A 27,452-nucleotide genomic window follows, 5' to 3' on the forward strand; every position below is an offset into this window, starting at 1 on the left:
CTATTCTAACATGACTTTTGCACAACCAAGGCTTTTAGGGAAAAGGTCACACTTCAGGGAAAATAAGTTAATTCCAGTGGTTCATTTACCAACAGAATTCTTTGTCATATTTCTTCACAAAACATACTTTTTACTCGACCTATGAAGAATTTGTGTTACATTTTATACAGAGATGCAAATGTGCCAGATGATTCATAATCTGTCATTTCACTTGAAAATAAACACTTTAACACATTAATTCTATGAGGAAAGTTGATACAGTGCAGCTTCTTACATTGTTAAGGACTATAACCTCCAGACGCTGATGTGACTCTACAAAGATCTAAGACTGCACTGAGCACCAGGTAGTCACCTAGAGCTTTACAACTTGCACAAAAAATTAGAGAAAAAAGCAAAGAATGACAGGAAGGTGAGAGGGAGCTAAAGGGGCTGACCTGCAACCTTGGTTCAATTAACCTGTTCGAATCATTCAACCTTCACCTCAGGTACTGATCTACTATGCATTACTTCAGTTTAGGGAAAATATAAAACAGAAACTAAGTGATTTTCAACAAAAGGAAGTCCTTCTTCATGTCATGCTTCATGTTGATTAAAACATTGCTTTGGACAAGGAAACATTGTCCAGAACACTAACCCTTGCTCAGAAGCTGGCAGGACAGATCTGACAGCAGAGAGTAACTTGTTGAAACAGATTTCAAAGCAAGGGTGTCTTCCACCTGCAGCTTATAGCTAGTCTTTCACTGGACATTAAGTGCTATGCTTTAATCATAAATGGATTGGCTGAATTATTTTCACCAGTAATCCATAAGGAAGTCATTATCTTCAGCCCATCACTAAATGCTGCAGAACTGACCGAAGGGATTCTGCAGTATGTTGCTTAATTTTAGTTCAGCTTCTGGTTTACAAGGTTACCCATCAATCAGCTGGCCATCTTGCTCGCCACAGCGGAGATTAACGCTGCACCTCGACCGCTGCCTTCTTCAGACTGGAGGAAAGTGATGTCACAGGGAGGTGCAAGTTCTCTAACCATTGTGTGAAATCTGTGTTTGAAGCTAAGGAATAAAAGTGAGATAAGAAAATATGGTTAACACTGCAGGGAAAAGAAAACCAGCAGCATGAAATTGCAAACATGACTCTTGCTGGGAAAGTGCTGGCTTACACACATACACACCATTAGTTACTTTTCATTCAGTTAACATCTGGATTGGAATACAATCCAGACAGAAAAGGTGAAGCTCTATTCTCTCTGAGGAGGACTGAATTCTGCAAGTTGCTGAGTTCAATCCAGTCTAGATAGGGAGGGAGAAATTCTCTTTCTGATAGGGGAATTGGGTGCTTTTGTAAGTTAGACACTGTCCTTTCGCCTATGGGACTTGAGGTCTCAATAAGATTGGTTTGGTCCAGTCCTTTCTTTGAACATACCAATATACCTTACAGTTGATGGCATACTGATTCTCTCCGTTTCCCTCTGACTCAGGAGCCAACCACACGAGGGGTTAGCTCCACCCACCTGACTACTCTGTAAAACTGTGCAATTCTAATACAGCATCATTCATTGTTAGGAAAGGCATGTATTCGCCGTGAAAGTCAAATTCAGGAACGCACGTTTGTGTACTCATGCCGATAAGCTCCACTCTGTGATCCTGGGGTTTTGGCACGGTGAATGGCAGGAACCTACGAATAAAGAGTGGAGATCAGCAGCATAAGAACAGAAACCCCACTATCTTTAAAAATATATATTTTTAATTCAGGTGTAGGTCATCTAAAAATACAATGAGATAGATGGTGAGTTCATGCATCAGCATAAAACATTTGAGAGCAAAGGAGCAGTCTGTTCTACATCTCTCCCGAATCAGACATGCAAAACTGGCTGTTGATTTGCTCTCACCTGTTTTACAGTGTCGTAAAAATTCAGGATCTCTCCCAGTGTGCTTTAGAAGTATTTAGAAATAGAGGAAAGAGTCTCTTTTCTTAAGGGATAGTTGTTGCTACATGGTTTATTATTATACACAAATTAGCTGACCTTCTGAGGCATTGTTCACTGGTAGACTGTGGCCTGGTGGAATGACTTGTGATGTTCAGCTGCTAACCTGATCTGTCCCCTTAAGGATACTGCTCAGGTACTCCCTGTGGGGAAGTGGTCTAAGTAGGTACTGGAAACAAACATATGTTAATTTCTGTTAGCAAACATAATCAGCAGATTGTCATGTGCTGTAAATTATTGGTATGAAGTCAATTTGCAAACTTCTCTTTCCATCATATGCTTGACATTGCTAATCAGCATTGATAGTGCCTCACCCAGGACACACGAACAGGTGAAGCCAGTAGGGGGTAGGTTGAACGTCTGAGGTCTCTACAGAACACAGCTTTCAGTTTTTATTGATTTCCACTTAAACACAAATCTCTCTATGGATCTGAGAGAATTCCAGATCACCTATACCTTACCCTGAATCTCAATAGTGTGGGTAATTCTGGTGCAATATAGATGGGGGCTTTGCATTCAACACTAGGGATTGGAAGCTGGCACTTCTGATCCTCCTGGATGACTTTAAAGTATACTTTAGATATCATTCTTTAACCTGTACAGAGATTTTCCTTCCCTTGATTTAAATACTTTTAAATTAGCAACCTATCAGCAATTTAAGAATTGGGATGGGAGTGATTGTTCCATTTAACCAGGATACCTTTGTTAGCTAGGGAATACCAAGGGTCACAGTGTGGGCTTGGAACCAGGGCAGGGTACTTACCTTGCTGCTACAATGCTTCATGTATTTATAAATCACTAAATCTTGAAATTAACTTCTGAGGTGAACACAACAATGTAAGAATATCAATACGTTTTTACATTGCGTTTGTTTCTCATGGAGATAAAACTATAAAATGAAAAGGATTTGTCCAATCATGTTCTTGAAAAAGCTTGTCTTTTCCCAGACATATTCTCAAAAGCAAAAACAGAATTACCTGGAAAAACTCAGCAGGTCTGGCAGCATCGGCGGAGAAGAAAAGAGTTGACGTTTCGAGTCCTCATGACCCTTCGACAGAACTCATGAGGACTCGAAACATCAACTATTTTTTTCTCCGCCGATGCTGCCAGACCTGCTGAGTTTTTCCAGGTAATTCTGTTTTTGTTTTGGATTTCCAGCATCCGCAGTTTTTTTGTTTTTATATTCTCAAAAGCCCTTCTCAATACTGCAGAGAAGGAAAGCATTTGAAATACAAGAGGTACCTTGAGTATATACCTAGGAGGACTGATTAGAGCAAGGTGATGGTTTATGGGAGCAGTAAACAGCTAAACAGTCTGTGTGAAAAGGGTATGAGGCCTCTCATTTCCAGCAAACTATTTGAAAGAAATGGGTGGTTGTAAAACATTAACCAAAAGGGTAGAAGATATAAAACAAAAACAGAATTACCTGGAAAAACTCAGCAGGTCTGGCAGCATCGGCGGAGAAGAAAAGAGTTGACGTTTCGAGTCCTCATGACCCTTCGACAGAACTTGCGTTCGAGTCCAAGAAAGAGTTGAAATATAAGCTGGTTTAAGGTGTGTGTGTGGGGGGCGGAGAGATAGAGAGACAAAGAGGTGGAGGGGGGGTGGGGGTGTGTGGTTGTAGGGACAAACAAGCAGTGATAGAAGCAGATCATCAAAAGATGTCAACGACAATAGTACAATAGAACACATAGGTGTTAAAATTAAAGTTGGTGATATTATCTAAACGAATGTGCTAATTAAGAATGGATGGTAGGGCACTCAAGGTATAGCTCTAGTGGGTTTTTTTTTTATTTTATATATAATGGAAATAGGTGGGAAAAGGAAAAGGAAAATCTTTATAATTTATTGGAAAATCTTCAGGAATCGCATGAGGCTGTTGTTCAGGTCGAGCCACTTGCCACGAGCTCCCATAACGAATCCGAAGTATCGTACTGACTTGCCGCCAGTCAGTTTCAGTATCTCCTCCTCAAGGTGTTTGTACTTGCGTTCTTTTTCGGCCCATGCTTTCTCCAGAGACTTGTTGTTGTCTTCGAAACGCACTGTCACATCCACCACCGCGACTACTTCGTCTTTGACGAGAACAAGATCGGGCTTCCACAGGGACCCGTCCTTTCCGAAGAGCCTCGGTTCTAGGTGTGATGTCCAGCCGTATTTTGCGACAAACTGTTGTAAGCGGTCCAGTATTTTGTTGTGCCTTTTGATCCTTGCATTCTTTACGAACGGGCAGTTGCCGGAGATGTGAGCCAGTGACTCGAAGGGGGCCTCACATCTCCTGCAGGATTTGTTGTGGTGAACTCTGCCTCTGTTTAAGGTACATCTCGTAGGGTAGAGATTGCACCGTAGTAGAAAACTGTTTATTAGTCTGGATTGTTTGATATTGAAACAGGTTCTTGTCCAGGAATTAGAGGCATAGTCATTTCCGTAGAAGATATGTTTACTTAGGAAGAAGGAAAGAAAGCTGCATTTGAGACCATGGGGTGCCAAAAGGCTTAGGAGATTTAGCAGAAAATCTGTGCGTAGTAAATTTTGGGCACAGGGCAAATATGTACTATACTGTACAGCTGGTTCGGTGTTTCGGAATAATGATTTGTCAATGATAAGTGAAGTGAATTATCAAACATATTATTCTCTCTTGTATTTAACTATGTAACACACTATTATTTTCTAACTTTCAAACTGTGGACAGTGTAAAGAGCAGTTTTAAAGTCTAAACTAAAAGAGGAGATTCACCAGGATGTTGCCTGGGATGAAACATCTAAGTTATGAAGAGAGGTTGGATAGACTTGGGCTGTTTTCATTGGAGCAGAGAAGATGAGGGGTGACCTAATCGAGGTGTACAAGATTATGAGGGGCATGTACAGGGTGGATAGAGAGCAGCTGTTCCCCTTAGTTGAAGGGTCAGTCACAAGGGGGCATAAGTTCAAGGTGAGGGGCAGGAGGTTTAGGGGGGATGTGAGGAAAAACTTTTACCCAGAGGGTGGTGACGGTCTGGAATGCACTGCCTGGGAAGGTGGTGGAGGCGGGTTGCCTCACATCCTTTAATTATATTTCATCTCATTTCTATATTTTTTAGATCTGATGAAGGGTAATATGGACCCGAAACGTCAATTGTATTCCTCTCCACAGATGCCGTCAGACCTGCTGAATTTTTCCAGGTATTTTTGTTTTTGTTTTTGTTCTAAATTTCCAGCATCCGCAGTATTTTGCTTTTATCCTTTAAAAAGTACCTGGATGAGCACTTGGCACGTCATAACATTCAAGGTTATGGGCCAAGTGCTGGTAAATGGGATTAGGTAGGTCAGGTGTTTCTCACGTGTCAGTGTAGACTCGATGGGCCGAAGGGCCTCTTCTGCACTGTGATTCTGTCTATAAATTCTATCTTGGGAAACTCATACTTTGTGACAATTATAGGTCACACTTTTAGAAGACCTGGCCTACATTCCCATTTCCCCCATACCTGATCTGCATATGCACAATGCTGCATGCGCTCCCAGCACAGTCCTTGAGGAGCACAGAGTTCACAACAGCTCCAAAAAAATCACTATTCTCTCAGATGAACACTTACTGAGGATGTAACTTGTAAACCGATCCATCAATTCCGACTGTAATCCTCATTGTTTCTTTGCGCTTGTTCTCCCACATTCGATTTATAACACCTGCCAGTCCTGCAGCACATACATGTGCCGCCCGTGTCGACACGCTTTCACATACCAAATGGACAATATCACAATCTGCTTCGGATGGCAACACACCTAGTTTTGTCAGAACATTATAGATCTGCTTCTGGTCCCCTGTGTCACTTGAAAAAAAATAACAAAGATAAGTCAATAGGAAACTGTTTTAACCTGCTTGGCAGTAGGTAACTGACCCTGGAAAATGGATTACAATGGAATGCCAGACTGACTCCACAGAAAGCGGCCCTGAAAACTAGCAGATTCTTGCCGTAACTTGGTCAGGACTCAGGTGCACTAGATCTCAGCCTTATGCCCACATCTTCAGGATGCTTTGTGGTGTGGAACCTGCACTTGTCCCTTACAAAGCCATCAACTTGGACATATATTCATGCAGAATCAAAGATTTTTTTGCACACTGGGAGGTCCTTTAGCCCATCAAGCCCAAAATGTTACCCACTGACTTCCATTGTCCTGCTGTTTCCCAGTATGCTTTCTCTTTTTGCTTTTTGATTAGTTATCTAATTCCCTTTTATAGGATATTGGGAATTCTGCTTTCATCACTGGTTCTGGCTGGGCCTTTTATGTTCTTATAACATTCTGCGTAACAGTATTTCTTCCAGCATCTCTCTTTTGGTGACAGTCTTTAAGCCCTCTAATTACCAAGCCACTGAAAATGAAAATTGTCTTTTCCTAAATATTGCATGTGAGATGACAAAACACAATTTCTTATTGATAAAAGGAAATATTTTTTGCAGCTTTTGTCTTGCTTCTTAGTTCCTTTCCACTCTGGGCCTTGCATTGAATAACATGTTCATGTTAAAAATATTTTGATTTGTGTATGTTCAAGCAAAAAATATATTTTATTAAATAAGCTCAATAAACAATCGTGGGAATTAGAACAAAAATGGATCACGGCAGCCTAAGCATGTTTTATAATATGGCAGGTATATTATATATGTATCTTTTTTAAGTGTGCAATATTTTTGCCCCATTATGTGAGATATAGTGCTTCAGTAATTTTAACACGTTGTCATGTTTGTGTTGCAGTAGGATCTTGGTAAACATCAGAAACCTCAGTTCAGCTCCTGAAGTACTCATGAGAAATGCAATATGGAAGGCATATTGACACTTTAAAGGATGGATCAAGGGCTTCCAGGAATAAATCCTGGTTGGATTGTGATTTCTTGTGTGATTAACACAAAGGATTTTAAAGTGTTAGGAAATGGTCAACACCAAAGAATTGGTTAAATTGGGCCTTTCATTTCACCAGTATATTAAATCCATATGCAATATAAAGTCAAGGCCAATAACACTAGCCTCTAATTCTTAAAGTTTCCTACTTAGGGGTAATTGAATGGAAGAATTGCCATTACATTGACTGCAAAGAAAATGTAAAAGAAAAACTTAAAATACTGGAAATCTTTAACAGAAAATGTTGGAATTAATGCAACATCTGAAAAGGAAAAGGACATGTTAACATTTTCTGTTTGAGCCTTAATCTGTTTTGACAAATGCTAATCTGTCTTCTCTCCTGACATAAGCTCACAGATATGCTGTGCCAGAATTTTCTGTTTCTGCTGCTGAAAATAATCAACTCTTACAAGCTGCAAAATGAGACAATTGCAAGTAACATACATTTCTATTTCGTGGAAGAAGGTGGGCGGGCTTTATTTTAGCAGAACAAGTCAAAATGTGTAGACACAAAAACAGAACGCAAGAACAAAGAAATAGGAGCAGGAGTGGGCCAGACGATCTGTCACATCTCCTTCATCGTTCAATGCGATTGTGGCTGACCTTGGGCTTCAACTCCACTTGCCCGCTCACTCCCCATATCCCTTGATTCTCTGACAAACCAAAATTCTATCTATCACAGCCTTAAATGTATTCAACGTTGAAGCATCCACAGATTCCAAAGATTCACAACCCTTTCAGTGAAGTAATTTCTTCTCATCTCAGTCATAAATGATTTGACCCTTATCCTGAGACTATGGCCTCATGCTTTAGATTCCCAACCAGCTGAAGCAATCTCTTAGCATCTACCTTGTCAAATCCTTTCAGAATCTTGTATGTTCCAATGAGATCGCCTCTCATTCCTTTACACTCCAAGGAATATAGGCCTAATTTACTCAGCTTCTCACCATAGGACAACACCCTATCCCAGGGACCCAATTAGTGAACCTTTGCTGTACTGCCTCCAATGCAAACATAATCCTTCCTTAAATATGATGGGCAAAACTGCACACAGTATTCCAGGAGTCTATGAGTCCTGGAAATACATAGGGGCAGTCAATACATGAAAAGGGAAGACAGACCAGATGTTGACTAGATGCTGGTTAGCCGTGCATTTCCAGAATTTGCTGCATTTAACCTAAAATATATACTAGACACAGGAGAAGACTCACACCTCTCCAATCTTGATCACAAACAAGTTTCTTTGTACCTTTCTATTTGTGAGAGGAATCTTGTTTCAAAGCTGCCTCGTGTTTTCAGCAGCTGGGATGACTCTCCATTGAAGAGCAGGTTTTGATTTACCAATTTCAGCAGCACAAGTCGTGTTAGCTCACCCATGTACTTCCCACCAATAATCTTTTCATATCTGGTTAAGAAAGAGGACATGAATCAAATGCAGTCAATTCCTTGTCCATCCCAAATTCCAATCATATCCTATGGGATTTTGTTTAGAAAAATAGAAATGCTTCAATAATACCACAAAATTAAACTATCTTAATATTCATCCAGTCTCTTATGTTTCATAATGAAAAATCCATTTTGTTGTTCCACTCTATCGAAGTTGCACTCCCAAAGAGCCATTTTCTGATGCCTCTCTTGTTAAGCTAACCCCAACACACCTGCAGTTGATTCACCTGCTGTTTGTTTTGTTTCCAGCAACAATCATTTTTCTTCCCCCTCCCTAACCCAGTGGGGTTAATGCCAACTCCAGCCGAAAGGCTTTAGCTATGAGCAGAGACTACAGAAACATGGGCCTATTTTCAGCTGATCAAAGAAGATTTAAAGGAGATTAAAATTACAAGGGGTTTAGATAAGATTAATAAAGAAAAATTATTTCTACTAGTCAGTGATTCACTAACTAGGGGACTTAAATTTTGGATCATTGCCAAAAAAAATTAAGGTTCAGAATTAATATTTTTTTAAGAACACAGTGAGTTGTTAGAACATGGACTGTTGACCAGAAACAGTGGGAAACCAGAATTCAGAATAGCTTTTAAAAAGGGACTGCATAAGTATTCGAAAAATAAAGATTTAAGAGGACATGGGGAAAACTGAATATGTTGATCTGAATGGTCTCCTTCTGTGCTGTAAAATTCTATGAACTTGTCCAGCTGAGTGAGATCAGCTAACTCTGGGAATTAAATGTGGGACCATCAAATCTACAAATTCCAGTAGTTGGCTATACTTTTCTCGTCCTGGAGCCCTGAGTATAGGATTATGCCATTTAACTGAATGCAGAAATCTTCCTGCACCGAAAAGCACAATGCTGGAAACACTTTAGACCTGACCTTTCTGAGTATCATTGCATTAATTAACACGTTTAGTTAATGCTTTGCATCAGCACATATTCAATCTTTGCCTGCTGTATCCACCATACAGGATACAGTAAAATGCAGCAATTAAACTTTGACCAACTTTAATCTGCTGAGGCGGCGACTAGGTTTTCCCAGCTGTTCTGACTGGAAGCCACTGAAGTAGCTCAAACAGGTGATGAACTTCGACTCCATAACTGCAGCAATACTGATCAAAACTGTAAACACTTTCATCTCGTGAGGCAGAAACAGCCATTAGCTGAGTTGGTAATAGCAGTTGCTATAGGCCAATTTGGGTTGATGAGTCCTAGCTGCGTAATGGCACATCATTACTCTCTTACAGTTAAGATTTATTGTTGAATTATGGAATAGTGCACAGTAGAAAGGCCAGAAAAACAACCTGAAGCAGTAATGCAGAGGATAAGGGTGGGTGTTATTTTGGAAGTAACTGCTTGGTTTAAATGTTAGGGTAGATCTGCTAAAACTAGGTCAAAACATTACAACCAAGAATGAAAGCAAAGCCACAACCTGCATTTGAAATGGTCAACTTAAAATAGCTGAAACAGTAAAGTAGGAATAAACCAAATTACTTTTTAAAACATTGTTTATTGAACCTGTGCAACTTTACTGACAATGTTGTGGGCACATCATCACTAACAAGTTCCCCTGCACGTCATATACTATCCTGACTTGGACATATATTTTGCTGTTACTTCATCATTGCTGAATCAAAGTCCTGTAATTGGTTATGCCATTGTACGTACACCATCCCCACAGCACTGCTGCAGTTCAAGAAGGATCACCACCACCTTCTCAGTACAACTAGGCATGAGCAATTATCAGGAACTCTCAAAGGGAAAGGGAAATTTCACCCAAAGCACCGCCCATCATTCTAATTTTTTAATATGTTGATGTGCTCTATATCACCCACATCTCTTTAACTAATATAGGTACCTTGTGATGCTGCTACAACATTCAATTGCAGCAATGTTAACTATAGATAGAATGCAGTTTTACTTACAGCTGATACCCTGGATTGTTTGACGTCTCATCAACAACACAATCGTATTCTAGACGGAACTCGTCTAGCTCACCCGTGTCTCCGAAACCCCCCCATTCAGTGTTCACACACATTCTTCCTTCTTCTCCTTCCACCAACTCCACATTTTTCATTTCCTCCATGTAACAGGCATTACAGCCAGTGCCTAGAAGCATGAATACAGATATATTCTATGTAAAATGTAGCCACAGACAAAATATTAAATGGGAGTGATCCTACATTTTTGTGAATACATTTCAGTGAGGCCATTTTCTGGAGATGATGATGATGGTCCAAGCCAGCCAATGACCAAATCTTCCTATGTAGCCCAGCCTTTCTGTCTGTTAATCCACTTTAACAATGGTTCTCCATTATTCTGCCTATAGCTTAGTTCTCACTTTTTCCAGTTTCTAACTGAAGCCACATTGCTCATTTTGTAAACACTGGTGAGCACAGTAAGCACAACATGCATCCCTATTCACAAAGACCTAAATAAAGTTTAAATACATTCATTGAAATTCCTTGGAGCTTCCTTGCTCCTCCATGTTTCTCTTGCAGCTCTTACAATTAGTGTTGCTTACAGTCATCAGATGACAACAAGGCTGTTAATTTTTTTTGGAAATGAGCTGCATGCATGAAAGATCTCTCACCAATAGAGACAGACAATTGGTTATGAAGCTTGAGGGGCAGCATTCCACATCAAACAAAAGGCTAGGCAAAGATGCAAGCCTCCATGAACTACCACAGTCTGTATGGGGATTGAACCTGAGCTGTGGGTGTCATTCTACACTACATTTTAGCCATTTAGCTAATTGGGCTAATCGACCCCCAAAACAAGGTGGGGTTTTGCATTTCACAAACATGTTTTCCCATTGCTATGATAAGTTCAACAAATTCTTTAATATCTGTCGACAAAGCCTGGGGTTAGTGCCTCACACAAAGGATGGCAGCTTTGACAATACAGCACTTCGTCAGTGTTGCATTTCTGTGTCAGTCTAAATTATGCACTTAATAACTGAATAGAGGCTAAAACTCTCAATTTTTTGACTTAGAGATGAAAATACGACCACTGAGCGCAGCAGCCACTCATGTGGGTAGTGAGGGAGAATGAATGCAGCTTGTGCTAGCATGCCAGTATTGTAATATGATGTAGAAAGCATACTGCTGATGTTATCATCAGATTGTATCTGTGCAAAGAGCATAGTGAGTATTTTCACCTTGCAGTTGTGCTGTTATTGGAGGTCACTGTTATCATCCCAACTGGCAGCAAAAGATTTCAATATGTGGGAGCAATTATGAAATTATAGTCTTTGCTTCGGGTTCAATTGATTGTTACAAACTGGTAAAGTTTCACTCTTGCATTGAATGACAGTTACCTGGAGTTACCTGACAGTTATCTCTTAAAGTGGTCTGATCATCACCCTTAGACACATGTTGCAAATTTTCTCCTGAGCTTTCAGAATTTTTCCCAATCTGGAATTCCTATTGATTCACATTACACCACCACAGAGAGACAGCTGCTTCAATTGCACCTGCCTGCCATTCTGTATCAGTCTGCCTGTCAGGGCAGCACAGGTTAACCTGTCCATTAGTACTTTTTGACTCTGCTCAGCACCTCTCAAGATAGTCCCACATGACATGGAAATTTATCATGGATGAAACCTCAAGAATGAAACTGCAATCAACTGTTCCACTTTCTTAGAGTTTGCAAAGTAGACTGTATTGTCTATTCTTTAACTGAACTGAAAATTCTTCAACCAACTTTGGGACTGACCAGATGGAGCATAATTCTCTTTTCCAAACCTGCAAAATGCTTTATTCCCATTTATTTCATAATCATAACTGGCAGCTGTAATTTCTCCTTACCTACTATCATTCCGACCTCACAGCTGTGGTCTTCATAATAACAGGAGATCATTGTTGCGACAGTGTCATTCACCATGGCAACCACATCCATTTCAAAATCCTACAATATTAGAGAAGCATTTAGAAAACACAATGGTCTTTGTCTTAATTTATTTAAATGGCATGAGAGAAAACGATTAAGAAATAGAAAAACAGACCTAAACATATACAAAAAGGAAAAAAGAGTAGCTTAAGTTATAGGGTGAGACGGGGGAATTAATAATGAGAAACAAGGAAAGGGCAGGGATTTTAAATATCCCAAGAATAGTTGAAAATCAAGAGACAAAAGGGAAGGAGGAACTGAAAACAATTAACATCACTGGAGAAAAAGTACTTGGAAAACTAATGGGACAAAGGCTGACAAGTCCCCTGGACCTGATGGCCTGCATCCTAGGTTCTTAAAAGAAGTGGCTGCAGAGATATTGGATGCATTGGCTGCAATCTTACAGAATTCCTAGATTCTGGAACGGCCCCAGTGGATTGGAAAACTGCAAATCTAACACCACTATTCAAGAAAGGAGGGAGACAGGAAACAGGAAACTATCAGCCAGTTAGTCCAACATCTATCATTGGGAAAATGCTAGAATCCTTTATTAAGGAAGTGGCAATAGGATATTTAGAAAATTTTAATATGATCAGGCAGTCAACACAGTGTTGTGAAAGGGAAATCATGTTTGATAAATTTATTAGAGTTCTTTGAGGATGTTAGAAGCAGGGTGGATAAATGCAAACCAGTAAATGTAGTGTATTTGGACTTCCAAAAGGCATTCAATAAGGTGCCACTTAAAGGTTACTGTGCAGGATAAGAGCTTGTGATCTTGCGGGTGATATTTGAGCATCGATAAAGGATTGGCTAACTAACAGGAAACTGAGAGCCAGGATAAATGGATCATTTTCAAATTAGCAAACTGTAGCTAGTGAAGTGCCACAGCGATCAGCGATGGGACCTCAACTATTTACGATATATATCAATGATATAATAATCTATATTCAACACAAACAAAAAAAATGTTGGAAAAACTTAGCAGATCTGACAGCATCTGTGGAAAGAGAAACAGAGCTGATGTTTTGAGTCTGTATGTCTCTTCTTCAGATTATCTATATTAATGGATAAAGGGACTGTATTGTAGCCAAACTTTCTGATCATACAAAGATAGGTAGGAGAGCAAGTTTTGGGGAGATGCAAAGAGTCTCCAAAGGGATATAGATACGTTAAGTGAGTGGGCAAAAATTTGGCAGATTTTTAAAATTTGTTTATGGGATGGGCATTGCCGGCTAGGCCAGCATTTTTGCCCATCCCTAATCGCATTGAGAAGGTGGTAGTGAGCTGCCTTCTTGAATCACTGCGGTTTATGCGTTGCAGGAACGCCCACAGTGCTGTTGGGGGAGAGTTCCAGGATTTTGACACAGCAATAGTGAAGGAACGGTGATATAATTCCAAGTCAGGATGGTGTTCGGCTTGCAGGGGAACTTGGTGGTGTTCCCATGTGTCTGCTGCCCTTGTTCTTCTAGGTGGGTAGAAGTTGCGGGTTTGGAAGATGCTGTCAAAGGAGCCTTGGTGAGTTTTTGCAGTGGATCTTGTAAATGGTACACACTGCTGCCACTGTGCATTGGTGGCGGAGGAAGTAAATGTTTAAGGTGGTGGATGGGTTGCCAATCAAGCAGGATGCTTTGTCCTGGATGGTGTTGAGTTTCTTGAGTGTTGTTGGAGCTGCTCTGATCGGTAAGTGGAGGATAATCCATCACACGCCTGGCTTGTGCCTTGCACAAGCTTTGGGGAGTCAGGACGTGAGTTACTTGTCTCAGAATTCCCAGCCTCTGACCTGGTCTTGTAGCCACAATATTAATATGGCTGGTCCAGTTCAGTTTTGGGTCAATGGTAATCCCCAGGGAGAGTTTTCCCCTGATTCCCATTGACTCCAGTTTTGTTAGGGTTCCTTAATGTTCCTTAACACTCAGTAAAAGGCTGCCTTGATGTCAAGGGCAGTCACTCTCATCTGGAGAGGAATGTGGGAAAATGTGAAGTTGTCCACTTTGGCAGGAAGAATAGGAAAGCAGAATATTATTTAAATGGAGAGAAACTGCAGAATGCTGAGGTACAAGGGTGTCCTTGTACATGAATCATAAAGAGTTAGCATGCAGATACAACAAGGAAGGGAATTGGAATGTTGGCTTATCTTGCAAGGGGGATGGAGTGTAAAAGTTGGAACATCTTGCTACAACTGTACACGGCCTTGCTGAGACTGCACTTGGAGTACTGAGGATGGTTTTGGTCTCCTTAGTTAAGGAGGGATATACTTGTACTGGAAACAGTTCAGAGAAGGTTCACTAGGCTGATTCCTGGGATAAAGAGGTTGTCTTAAGAAAAGGTTGAGCAGGTTGAATCTATACTCATTGGAGTTTAGAAGAATGAGATCTAATTGAAACATGGAAGATCCTGAAGGGGCCTGACAGGGGAGCTGCTAAGAGCATGTCTCCCCTCATGGGAGAATCTAGAACTAGGGGACACAGTTTAAAAATTAGGGGTTTCCCATTTCAGGTGGAGATGAGGATTTCTTCTCTGAGAGGATCATGAGTCTTTGGACTTCTCTTCCACAGACAGCAGTGGAGGCTGGGTCAGAGAATATATTAAAGCCTGAGTTAGGCAGATTTTTCATTGACAAAGGAGTCAAGTGTTATGTGCAGGCAGGAAAGTGGAGTTAAGGCCACGATCAGATCAGCCATAAACTTATTGAATGGCAGAGCAGGCTCAAAGGGTCGAACAGCCTCCTCCTGCTCCTAAATGCTATGTTCCAATGCCCGATGGGCCAAGAGGCCTACTATTACTCCTATTTCTTATAATCTTCTTTGTTATGATCTCCAATACTCACTTTCAGGGGAATAGAAGGGATAGTATCATAAGACTGATGAGCCAGCACGAATAGTGCTAGTATTATATTCGTGGACAGAAATGCTGGTGATTTTTGATATCATTAGGAATAAGAAATATTTTACATTTGTTGCAAGAAACTTCATTTAATTACAAATGCTGAATGACTGTAGCATTCTGTAGTAAGATGTTCTGAATTCTAGACTCACCCCTCTCCTTTTAATGGCATCACGAAGTAGTCCTACCACATTGTTCCCCTCAGCTCCAGATGCTTTAAACCCTTTGGTCCAGTTCAGAAGGATCCCCTGTTTAGAAAGTTCAGTGTGGTCAGATATAATGCATTATTCTGCAGGAAGGAATCTGTGATAAGTATGGTTGATGTAGCAGCTGCTTCTTGTGAGAGTGCAGAATTAGCACAAACTAGTGGTGAAAACCTAGAGCTTTGGAAATAAAGGAAGGCATTATAGGCTATTGTGATAGTTGTGATGTTAGTGTTTGTATCCTACGGTTTAGTATGTGGTACTATGCAACTGTTACTGATGATCCTAGTGAGATTTCTCACCTTGTCAATGTCCTCATGACGGACAGGGAATGAGAATGTGAATCCCAATGGCAGCTTCTTGTCTTTCATGTTGTGTTCATCCAAGAAGTTGGAGATACACAGAGCAATGTAATCAAAGAGCTAGAAAAACAAACAAGCAAATCATGTTAGAAAGAGTTATTATAATCACAGATAACCTGATTGAGAGAATATAAGCAACATATGTACAGTATATTTCAGAAAAACAGTTTCTGATCTTGCTTTAGAATAAAACTCCAGAAATAAAATCAAGAACAGTTGCACCAGCAGGTCACTTCATTTAAATCAGACTGAAACATTGGGCAAGCTTATAAATTCTTACCATTTCTGCTGTGCCAGTCATGACAGCAAATGGGATGGAGTACCTCTGGTTACTGGTTGCAATTTTCCAATCGCCCTTCTCATCTTCACCTACTTTCACCAGCATCACACGGAAATTTGTGCCCCCCAGATCCAGCGCCAGGAAATCTCCAACCTCTGAGTGTAGAGGACAAGGGATCAATGATTCACAAACATGAACAAAGACACGCACTGAAATAAAGCATAGTTTCAGAAGAAATACCAAACTGACTCAGAGGAAGAAGCACACTTTTCAAATAAAAACAGAGAATGCTGGAAATACTCCGCAGATCTGGTGAATCTGTGTCAACAGAAGCAGAGTGAATTTTTCAGCTTGAAGACCTTTCAACAGAATTCTTACTTTTCAAAGTTCTGCTTTGTGAGGAGAAAGTGTAACCATTAAAGGGAAAGCCGAAACAGTTCTGAAATACGAAGGATCATCTTGTAATAGCATTAAACAAAGAAATCACTTGTGTACACAAATGTGAAAAGGTGCATTAATGAGCTAATGTGCTGGAAGGACTCATTGTCAGCAGCCTCTCACAAACCCTACTTACTTAATAGATAGTGGTGGATAGATGGAAAACTTCAGAGGAAAGCAATGAAATGCGTCAGCCAAAGCCCTTTGTTGGCATTCTTTGCCTTTGAATCACAAGGGCATGGGCTGAAGCCTCATATCAAAGACTTGAGCACAAAATGTAGATTGACACTCCAGTGCAGTACTGAAGAAATGGTGCACTGTTGGGTGTGTGTCTTTTGGGTAAGACATTGAAACCCCATCTGCCCTCTCAGGTGGATGTAAAAGATTCCATGATGCAATTCACAGAAGAGCAGGGGAATCCTTTCCAGGGTCTTGGTCAATTTTTGTCCCTCAACCAACATCACGAAAACAGATTATTTAACATCACTAAAACAGGTTATTTGGTCATTTATCTTAATGTTGCTTGTGGGAGCTTGCTGTGCACAGGTTAGCTTACCTGTTTCCTACATTACAACAGTGATTACACTTTTTTAAATTACTTCATTGGCTGTGAATCACTTCAAGACATCCTGAGAACATAAAAGATGCTGTATAAATGCAAGCTTCTCTTTTTGTTTTCTTGAGGACATTTCATGTCAGCACATTCAAGAATGCACATATTTAGCAGAGAAGGGGAATAGGGAGAGAAAAAAGTGTGATATGTGCAATACTTTTAATTTTGGCAGTTGGATTAGAATGCTGTCTTGCACATTCCTCTAAATCGTGGGACCACTGAAATGGCAAACTGCTGGGCAGTTGTCACATGTTGGTTAAAATGGTGAATTGGACTAAGATAGGATTGATTGTTCCGAAACAAGAATCAGAACCAGAGTCATGTTGTTTATGGGAGACTTTCTTCTGCATTTACTGGAGTAATTTGTCTTATTATAATAGTCCTGTCATCAGTTATTGGAATGCGTTGGGACAACGTTACTCAGCAGATTAGTTTTTCTACCTGAGCCGTCTGGTGTTGAACGTACGTAAGTGGGCAGCATCTTGACACTGGCTGTTTTGTGGGTCTCCAGCCGCAGGCCCTTCTCCATTTCCTGTTGTATTCTCCGCGTCACTTCCAGCAGCTCCTCTTTCTCAAGGTGAAATTCTGACAAAATCTGCTGTACCTATTAGGGAGCAAAGGACCGCAACAACATATGGAAGATCGGTAAAGCATATACATATATAAATATATATGAAAATGCATGTGCTTCATATGTGAGACAAACATGGTATATGGATATGGAACAACAACAACTTGCATTTATATAGCGTCTTTGATGTATAAATATGTCCCAAGATGCTAAACAAGAGGGATATCAATAAAAACATCTGACACCAAGCTACAGAGGGTTATCAAGGCAGATGACCAAAAGCTTGATCAAACAGATAGATTTTAAAGGAGGGAAAGTAGATAAGTTTAGGGAGGGAATTCTAGAGCTTAGGGCATAGGCAGCTGAAGGCCTATCCACCAATGGCAGAATTGTTATAATTGAAGATCTGCAAGGAGACAGAATTGGAGGATCACAGAGATCTCAAGGGCTTGTAAAACCGTATAAATTTACAGCCAAAAATCTATTGAGGCTCTTTGTCAGTGCTATCCAAAACTAATCGCACTATCATGGTTCTTTCTTCATCGCTTCATATATTTCTTTGCTTCAAATGTTTATCTACTCTCCCTTATAAGATGCAATGATTCCCAACAGTTCACGTGGCAAACCATTGCATGCTTATATGGTATACACAAGACTGATGCAGGCTAATCAACTAAATAAATATATGGAATGCTTTCTCTTACTAGACAAGACAAAATACAAAAGCAGGGATGTAATGATGGAACGGTATAAAATGCTGGTTAGACCACAGCTGGATCTTTGTGTATAGTTCTGGTTGCCACATGACATTAAGGACATAATTGCTCTGGAGAGAGTGCAGAGGAGATTTACAAGAATGTTGCCAGGGCTTGAAAACTGCAACTATGAGGAAAGATTGGATAAACTGGGATTGTTTTCCTGGGAACTGAGGGGTAATCTGATTGAAGTGTACAAGATTATGAGGGGCCTAGATAGAATAGACAAGGATGCCCTGTTTCCCCTAGCAGAGGTCAAATATGAGAAAGCATAGTTTTAAGTTGACTGGTAGAAGGATAAGAGGGGACATGAGGAAACAGTTCTTCACCCAGAGGGTGGTGCGTGTTTGGAATTCACTGCCTGGTTTGGTGATGGAGCCAGAAACCCTAAACTCATTGAAAAGGTACCCGGATCTGTACCTAAAGTGCAGTAACATGCAAGGATACGGACCGGGGTGCTAGAAGGTGGGATTAGAATGGGCAGCTGGTTTTTTATTTTTCCTTTTCCAGACAGTGCAGAATGATGGGCTGAATAGCCTCGTTCTGTGCCGTAACAATTCTATGGTACTATGGTTCTAATTGCAAGGTAAGGTATGTAGTAGATAGGTGCTGAATATGGTATGTACCATGCTTGTACAGCATATATGTACTAGAACCATGTAGTAGATATGGTATATGTACAAGATAAGAACAGGACGTTTGCTGTGTATGGTATAACCTATGTATATCTTAGGTGTAGTATGTAGTTGAAATATGCCAGGAATGGTAGATTCTTGATGTGCTCGAGATGTGGTATTGCACTCGATAGTGTTTGGACTCTATGCTGAGATGAAGTTCTCTGGCAGCCCAGCCAGACCATAAATGCTTCTGAGGTCATTATTCTTCATCCAGTCCCTGGAAAATAGTACAAAGTACCCTCAGCATCAATTAAGACTGAATCTAAAACAGTAACAGTACAGCTACAGTAACATTCCATATTTAATATAAAATCAAAGTGGAAATCAGGATTTAACGATCTGTTATCTCTGTCCCCTATGATAGCCTAGAACTTCCTTCTCCAATGCACTAAAGCCTTCTTAGGTCAGAAGCAGGTAGAAGTGTCAGTTCTCAAGACATAGAGGTACGATGACAACTCTTGATCATACTACCTCATAATATCCTCTACCCTTTTAGAAGGGTACATAGTAATCTTACTAAACTTAGGTAGGCTTATTCAAGAACAAAATAATATAGGAACCTAGAACATTGTGACAAAGGAACAAGAGTAAGCCATTTAGCTCCTCAAGTTTGTTCCACCATTCAATGAGATCATAACTGATCTGCAACCTTACATAAACCCACCTTTGCCCCAAATCACTTGCTACCTTTGGTTAATGAAAATCTATCAATCTCAGATTTAAAGTTAACAATTTATCTAACATCAATTATTGTTTGTAGAAGAGAGTTCCAAACTTCTATCACCCCTTGTGTGCATTATTGTTTCCTAATTTCACTCCTGAAAGGTCTGGTTCTAATTTTTAGACTATGACCCTTAGTCCTAGATTCCCCAATCAGCAGAACTAGTTTTTCTCTATCCAACCTATCTGTTCCCCTTAATATCTTGAAAACTTTGATCAAGTCATCCCTTAACTGTCGAAATTCCACAGAATACAACTGCACTTTGTGTAATATCCCCTCATAATTTAACTGTTGGAGAGCTGAGGTGTGTCAGCTGTGGCTCAGTTGGCAGCTTCTGAACCACAAGGTTCTGGGTTCAAATCCCACGCCAGGACTTGAGCACAAAAATCAATGCTGGACACTCCAGTGCAGTACTGACGGAGCATTGTATTATTTGAGTTGCCGTCTTTCGGATGTGATGTTAAACCCAAGGCCCCATTTGGCTGTTTGGTGGATGTAAAAGTTCGCAAAGCACTATTTTGAAGAAGAGCAGGTAAGTTATCCCTGGTATCCTGGCCAATATTATCTGGTCATTATCACATTGCTGTTTGTGGGAGTTTGCTGACTGCAAATTAGCTGCTGTATTTCCTATATTACAACAGTGATTGCACTTCAAGAAGTACTTCATTAACTGTAAAGTGTTTTGAGAAAAGCGCTATATAAATGCAAGTCTTTCTTTCTTTTAGAAATCAGTAGCCAAAGATTATTTATTACAGCATTACACAGCACATTATTTGACCTCTTAAGGAAAACATGTCACAGAATGATTGTGTATTAGAGCATGCAACAGAACAATTGGATGTGGATTCTTAATCCAGTCTGCTGAATTCTTATCTCCCCTCTCCTGGCACATGTGACTCCTCACAGTAAGGACATTAACTGGGTGACAGGTCGCCAGTGGCTACTCTAATGTATCAATGTGAGGCAAAAATAACCTCTACACAGGAGAATACATACATTATTCAACGAGCATCTTTTGGTGGCCTTTGCCAATGACGTGGTACCAACTTGCCAGTGTTAGCAGCATAGGTTGACACAATGAGATGGACGATGATGTTTTCGTTTTTCTTAAATTAGCAGGCAGCTTTTGTTAATCATCTTGGAAAATTACTTCAAATATGACAACTTCTTTTATTACACCTTGTGTTATACAGAGCATTGTTGCATTACCTTATCTATTGAAAACTCAATTTCACTCTGTTGTAACATCTCCATATCATTCTTTGCCTTATAAATTTCTGTGATGAGCTTCCTATCTCTGTCTCTATCCGCTTCATGAATAACATAGAATGAACTCTTCACAATGGATGGTTGTAGATGGGCCGCTGTTAATTAATAACAGAGTCACACAATTCTTGGAAATCTACCAAGAAACTACATTTATACATGAGCTTCTTGACACACATCTGGTTATGCTGTGAAGTGACAAAGTTAATCAGTAATTTATTAATAAATGGGACAGCAAATCAGAATTTTGTCAGAATCTCAGTACAGCATAGGTGGTTATTGAAAGATTCCTGCTGATTAATGATACCAGATGATAGCAACAATTTGAATCTAGCAGCACAGTCTTTCCTTATGTCCATATAATTAGCTTGATACTATGGTGATAAATTTATAATGTGAAAAACAGCAATTCCATATTACTGAATCAGTACAGCTCATATCAATACCATATTAACTGGACGACTATGATGAGATAACAGTAGCAGATTACTATACCAGCAATACAATAGCAAGTTAATGTACCAGTAGATCAGTGTTATGATTTGAGATTTATTCCAACACTTTCGTCTTCTATTTGCAGCAAAAAGGTGGTTTCTGCATGATAGAAAGAATTATATGGTGCCTTTAATGTCCCAATGTCCTTCACTTATGAAAGGGAAGTTCTGTTTGACCAACCTATTAAATTATTTTGAGGTAACTAATAGGGCAGGTAAAGGTGAAACCTGTGGATATAGTATTTTTGGATTTTCAAAGGCATTCAAGAGGCACACAAAATGTTTGGCACAAGATAAGAGCTCCCAGGGTTGCAGCTAATATATTAACATGGATTGAGGATCGGTTAAAGGACAAAAAACATGGAGTAAATGATTTATTGTCAGATTGACAGGCTGTTACTAATAGAGTGCCAAGAGCATCAGTGCTGCAGCCTCAGCTGCAGACTTAGATGAAGGGACTGAGTGTTTGCTGATGATACAAAGCTAGGTGGGAAAGTAGTTGTGAGGAGGAAGCAATGAGTCTGCAAAGAGATATAAATAGTGTGAGTGAGTGCGCAAGATGCTGGCAGATGGATCAACGTAGGCAAATGTGAGGCTATTTGTTTTAATAAGGAGATTAGAAAACAGAATATTGTGAAATGGTAAACTCTGAAATGTTGGTTTTCAGAGTGACTTGAGTCCTTGTGCACAAAACACAAAGTTAAACAAGCATTTAGGAAGGCAATTTTTTTTTTTTGGAAAAATATACTTTATTCATAAAATATCTGGAAGAACATTCCAAACCATTTCAAAATCACCATCACAAAAGTACAATCAGTTCAACTTTTACAACATGTATCACGAGGTGCATCAATACAATCAATGAATATTACAATCATTTGCAGACATTCATTTTGAGCTGTACAGCCCGAGGGGCTCTAAACAGTTCCCAGTCCCTCGGTGCACTGTGGCAGAAAGGTCTTAGACAGCGACCCTTCCCCATAGCACCTTTGCAGCAGCTGCCCCAAGCTTTAGTGTGTCCCTCTGCACATAGTCCTGGACTTTGGAATGTGCCAGTCTGCAACACTCGGAAGGGGACAACTCTTTGCACTGGAAGACCAACAAGTTTCGGGCAGACCAAAGAGCATCTTTCACCAAGTTGATGATCCTCCAGCTGCAATTGATGTTCGTCTCGGTGTGTGTCCCTGGGAACAGCCCATAGAGCACAGAGTCCTGTGTCACAGAACTGCTCAGGACGAACCTCGACAGAAACCACTGCATCTCTCTCCAGGCCTTCTTTGCAAAGGCACAATCTACAAGGAGGTGAACAATGGTCTCGTCCCCACCATAGCCTTGAGGGCAACATGCAGAGGGGGTGAGACTCCTGGCGTGTAGGAAGGATCTGACAGGGAGGGCCTTTCTCACCACCAGCCAAGCTACATCTTGGTGCTTGTTGGAAAGTTCTGGCGATGAGGCATTCTGCCAAATGACTTTGACAGTCTGCTCGGGGAACCATCCCACAGGATCCACCCTCTCCTTTTCCCGAAGGGCCTCTAAGATGTTACGTGCTGACTACTGCCTGATGGACTTGTGGTCAAAGCTGTTTCTCTGCATAAATTTTTCCACAAGGGACAGGTGGTACGGCACGGGCCAACTACTTGGAGCGTTCCGCGGCAGCGTGGCCAGACCCATCTTTCACAACACCGGGGACAGGTAGAACTTCAGCACCAAGAGACAATTGGTGTTTGCATACTGCGGATCTACTCACAGCTTGATGCAGCCACACACAAAGGTAGCCATCAGTATGAGGGCGATGTTGGGCATATTTTTTCCCCCTTTATCTAGAGGCTTGTACATCGCATCCCTGTGGATACGATCAATCTTCGACTTCCAGATAAAGTGAAAGATGGCTTGGGTGATCGCCATCGCACAGGAGTCTGGAATGGGCCAGACCTGCGCCACGTACAACAACAGCGAGAGTGCCTCACACCTGATGATCAGGTTCTTACCCGCAACGGAGAGGGAGCGTCGCTCCCACATGCCCAGTTTTCTTTTCACTATAGACACCCACTCCTTCCAGTTTCTAACGCATGCCCCAGTCCCTCCGAACCATATCCCCAGCACCTTCAGGCCATCAGTCCTGACGGTGAAGGGGACAAAAGATCGGTCAGCCCAGTCTCCCGAAGAACATGGCCTCACTCTTCCCATGATTTACCTTGGCTCCCGAGGCCAGTTCGAACTGGTCGCAGATGTGGATCAGTCTGTGCACCGACAGTGGTTCCGAGCAGAAGACGACGACATCGTCCATGTACAGGGAGGCTTTGATCTGAGTGCCTCCACTGCCTGGGATCATCACTCCTCTTATGCCCAGATCCTTCCTGATGGACTCAGCAAAGGTTTCTATGCAACACACGAAAAGAACAGGCAAGAGAGGTCAGCCCTGCCTGACTCCAGATTTAATAGGGAAGCTATCTGATTCCCACCCATTGATTGAGACTGCGCTACTGTTAGTGTAGAGCAGTTGGATCCAATTGCGAATTCCCTCCCCAAACCCCATTTTGGAGAGCACATCCAACATGTAGGTGTGCGATATTCTGTCAAATGCCTTCTCTTGATCCAAGCTGATGAGGCAGGTGTCCACGCCCTTTCCTGCACATAGGCAATCGTATCCCTGAGCAGTGCTAGGCTGTCAGAGATCTTCCTGCCCAGCACAGTAAAGGTCTGGTCAGGGTGGATCACCAATTCCAGAGCGGATTTGACCCGATTGGCGATGACCTTGGACAGAATCTTATAGTCCACATTCAACAGTGAAATGGGTCACCAATTTCTAATTTCCTCCCTTTCCCCCTTGTGCTTGTAGATGAGGGTGATGATGCCTTTCCTCATGGATTCTGACCTACTGGCAGCCAGCAGCATACTCTCATACACTTCTAGCAGGTCTGGGCCGATCCAGTCCCACAAAGCTGAATACAAATCCACCGGCAAGCCATTGCTTCCGGGAGTTTTACTCTTCTCGACGGACTGAAGGGCCTTAGTCAGTTCGTCAGGAGTTAGCGGTTTGTCCAGGCTCTCCGTGTACTGTCATCTAAGACCTCCGTGATAGAGGACAGGAAGGACTGGGAGGCCATGCTGTCTGTGGGCTTCATGTCGTACAATCCGGCATAAAAGGATTTGCTGATCCTCAAAATGTTGGACTGTGATGACTTTACTGAGTCGTCTTCTTCCTTCAGGCTGCTGATCACAGAGCTCTCTCTGTGTACCTTTTGGAAGAAGAAACGTGAGCATGTCTCATCCTGTTCCACGAAGCGGACTCTGGAACAGAAGATGGTCTTGGAGGCCTCCGAGGCAAAGACCGAGGCTTTCTGGCTCTTCAGCTCTTGGAGTTCCTTCTTGACATTGACCCCCACCCACTGCAGCCGGAGCAGATTCTGCATGTTTTTCTGGAGTCGGGACATTTCCCTCTGTTCCTTTCTAGCTTTCTGGCTGCCTTTGAGGATGAAAAACCTTTTGATGTTTCCCTTGATCGCTTCGCATCAGTGTGTCAGGAACTCAAAGAGGGGTTTCACGGTTCTCCAAACTTTGTAATTCCTCTTGAGCTCCTCAATGTTCTCTGGGGTCAGCAGTTGCACGTTTAGCTTCCATGCTCCCCTGCCCACCCTCTGGTCCTTCTCTAAGTGGCAGTCAGCCAGTAGGAGGCAGTGGTCAGAGAAGAACACTGGCTTGACGTCGGTGGATCTGACTGCGAACACTCGGGACACAAACAGGAAGCCTATCCTGGAACGAATGGAACCGTCTGGTTGCAACCAGGTGTATCTACGCTGCGCTCTGTCTACAGGGCTGCTGAAGACGTCGTGCAGCTTGGCATCCTTTACTGTTTCCATCAGGGATCTGGATGTAGCGTCCAAGCGTCCAGCCACATCGATGATGCAGTTGAAGTCGCCGCCCAGAATGACCGGCCTGGAGGTCGCCAGCAGCAGTGGGAGCTGCTGAAAAACCACTAGCCGCTCGGCCTTTTGTGCTGGGGCGTACACGTTAATTAACCGGAGTGGAGCATTCTTGTATATTATGTCTGCTACGAGGAGGCGCTCGCCCACCACCTCCTTAACCTGGGAGACGGTGAAGTTGCCTCCTCGCAGCAGAATACCCAGGCTGGAGGAACGAGAGTCGTTTCTGCCCGACCAGATCAGTGGCCCATGGGACCACCATCGTAACCATTGCCTGTAGGAGCTGAGGCGCGGTATCACACACTCCTGCAGAAACAACAGGTCAGATTTGACCTTGGCAAGGTAGTCCAAGGTCGCGACACATCGCGTAGTAGATTTAATGCTACGCACATTTATGGATACAATCTTTACACCCATTTTAAAGCATTTATTCTCTTAACAAACCTGTTGTCTCTGAGAGTCCCAAACCTTTGATCTGCTCCTTCATTCCCATAGTGTGCACAAATAGCCTCACTTTGGATGGGCTGAGGAAACATTTAGGAAGGCAAATAGTAGGTTGGCCTTTATTGCAAGGGGTTGGAGTACAAGAAAGGAAGTTTTGCTACAATTATATGGGGCTTTGTGAGACTACATTTGGAGTACTGGACAGAGTATTGGTTTCCACACCTAAGGATGAATATACTTGCCTTAGAAGGGGTGCAACAAAGGTTTGATAGATTGATTCCTGAGGTGAGAGAGTTGTCCTAGAAGGACTGAGTAGAATGGGCTTATATTTCCAGCAGTTTAAAAGAATGAAAAGCAATTGCATTGAAAGATAGGATTCTGATGGGACTTTACAGGTGCTGAGAGGTTGTATCCTCTGATTAGAGAGTCGAGAACTGGGAGAATAATGTCAGGATAAGGGGTTGGCTATTTAGGACTAAGGTGGAAAGAAATTTTTTTATTCAGAGGACTGTGAATTTTTTAAAGTTTCTACCCCAGAAAACTGTGGATGCTCAGTCACTGAATATTTTCGAAACTGTGATAAATAGATTTTGGGCTCCAAGGGAACAAGGGACATGGGGATGAGGTGGGAAAGTGGAGCTGAGGTTGAAGATCAGCCATGATCTTATTGAACGGCACAGCAGACTCAAGGGGCCATATGGGCTACTCCTGGCTCCTATTTCCTATGTTCTTATGTTCCAGCCAGTGAAATATTTTTGAATTATAGGTACTATTGTTAAGTAGAGAAGATATATAAACAGAAAAATCTTAATATTAATTATAACCTGCTGTATTCAGGATAACATAATGAAGATCAACAATTTCTCTTTTATTTTGATTGTGGACCCTTAGAGACCACAGAGGTTACACACCAGATTATTATATCTTATCTAAATGGATACTATCTCTGGATTCTTGCTCACAGGCTTCTATGCATTATACTACCTTGTTATTGAACCTAACAAACTTGATAGCTGTTTTAGATTCAATATCGAACAATATTGGTACAGACTGCAAATGTGATATCTTAAACTGTAATTCAAACCTGTGGGACATTTAGTGTGTATTGTTTAAATGCTGCCTTATAGACTTGCAATACATGTGACACATATTGATATTACAATATTTAATAATAGTATGGAGATGACATGGCCTCACCAGGTTCCCTTCAATCATGTATCTTTGATCGTGGCATCGTGTTATCATTGCAGTTTCACTGGACAGTGTACAATTCAACTCCATCATGAAAATTCAATGGTAGAACAAAATTACAAACAACAAGGTCCTTCAACATGCTGGACAAAACAGCATGGAGAACACCAGCTAGAAAATTCAACTGAGATGGGCATGCCACGTCTCCTGCATGGACAACTGCAAACTACCCAAACAGATCGTCTACAAACAGAACTGTCTCAGGGCAAATTACAACAAGGTGGTCAGTACAAACACTACAAGGACACCCTAATAAAAAGAGCCTGGCAGAGTATATCTCTTGGGAAAACAGTGCAGTTGACTGGCCCATGAGGAGGCAAGCACTGAAATTTGGTTCAAAATGCTCCAAAGACCATTGATATCAAACTCACAACATCCAAC

The 27,452-nt window shown here is 41.4% G+C and overlaps 1 protein-coding gene across 1 annotated transcript; it reads right to left on the reverse strand.

Annotated features, from left to right (window-relative positions):
• Positions 1-919: 919 nt before the first annotated feature.
• gck (glucokinase (hexokinase 4)) lies at positions 920-25,869 on the reverse strand. The gene is made up of 11 exons (XM_041210232.1): positions 25,821-25,869; positions 20,903-21,057; positions 17,411-17,573; positions 15,919-16,073; positions 15,579-15,698; positions 15,226-15,321; positions 12,109-12,208; positions 10,225-10,408; positions 8,102-8,257; positions 5,553-5,786; positions 920-1,052 (listed from the first exon to the last, which is right to left on the reverse strand). The coding sequence occupies exons 1-11, from the start codon at positions 25,867-25,869 to the stop codon at positions 920-922; spliced, it is 1,545 nt and encodes a 514-aa protein (XP_041066166.1).
• Between the last annotated feature and the right edge of the window lie 1,583 nt (positions 25,870-27,452).

This window comes from Carcharodon carcharias, chromosome 17 (assembly GCF_017639515.1).
Source record: "Carcharodon carcharias isolate sCarCar2 chromosome 17, sCarCar2.pri, whole genome shotgun sequence".
Taxonomy (NCBI): domain Eukaryota; kingdom Metazoa; phylum Chordata; class Chondrichthyes; order Lamniformes; family Lamnidae; genus Carcharodon; species Carcharodon carcharias.

What these genes read in the sequence shown, in the direction of transcription:
- gck (XM_041210232.1), bottom strand. Translation starts at nt 25,869, where the DNA reads ATGGGAATGAAGGAGCAGATCAAAGGTTTGGGACTCTCAGAGACAACA. An exon ending in TTGAGTTTTCAATAGATAAG is followed by an intron (nt 17,574 to 20,902) that starts GTAATGCAACAA and finishes GCTCCCTAATAG; the next exon opens with GTACAGCAGATTTTGTCAGA. An exon ending in TTCAACACCAGACGGCTCAG is followed by an intron (nt 16,074 to 17,410) that starts GTAGAAAAACTA and finishes CTCTACACTCAG; the next exon opens with AGGTTGGAGATTTCCTGGCG.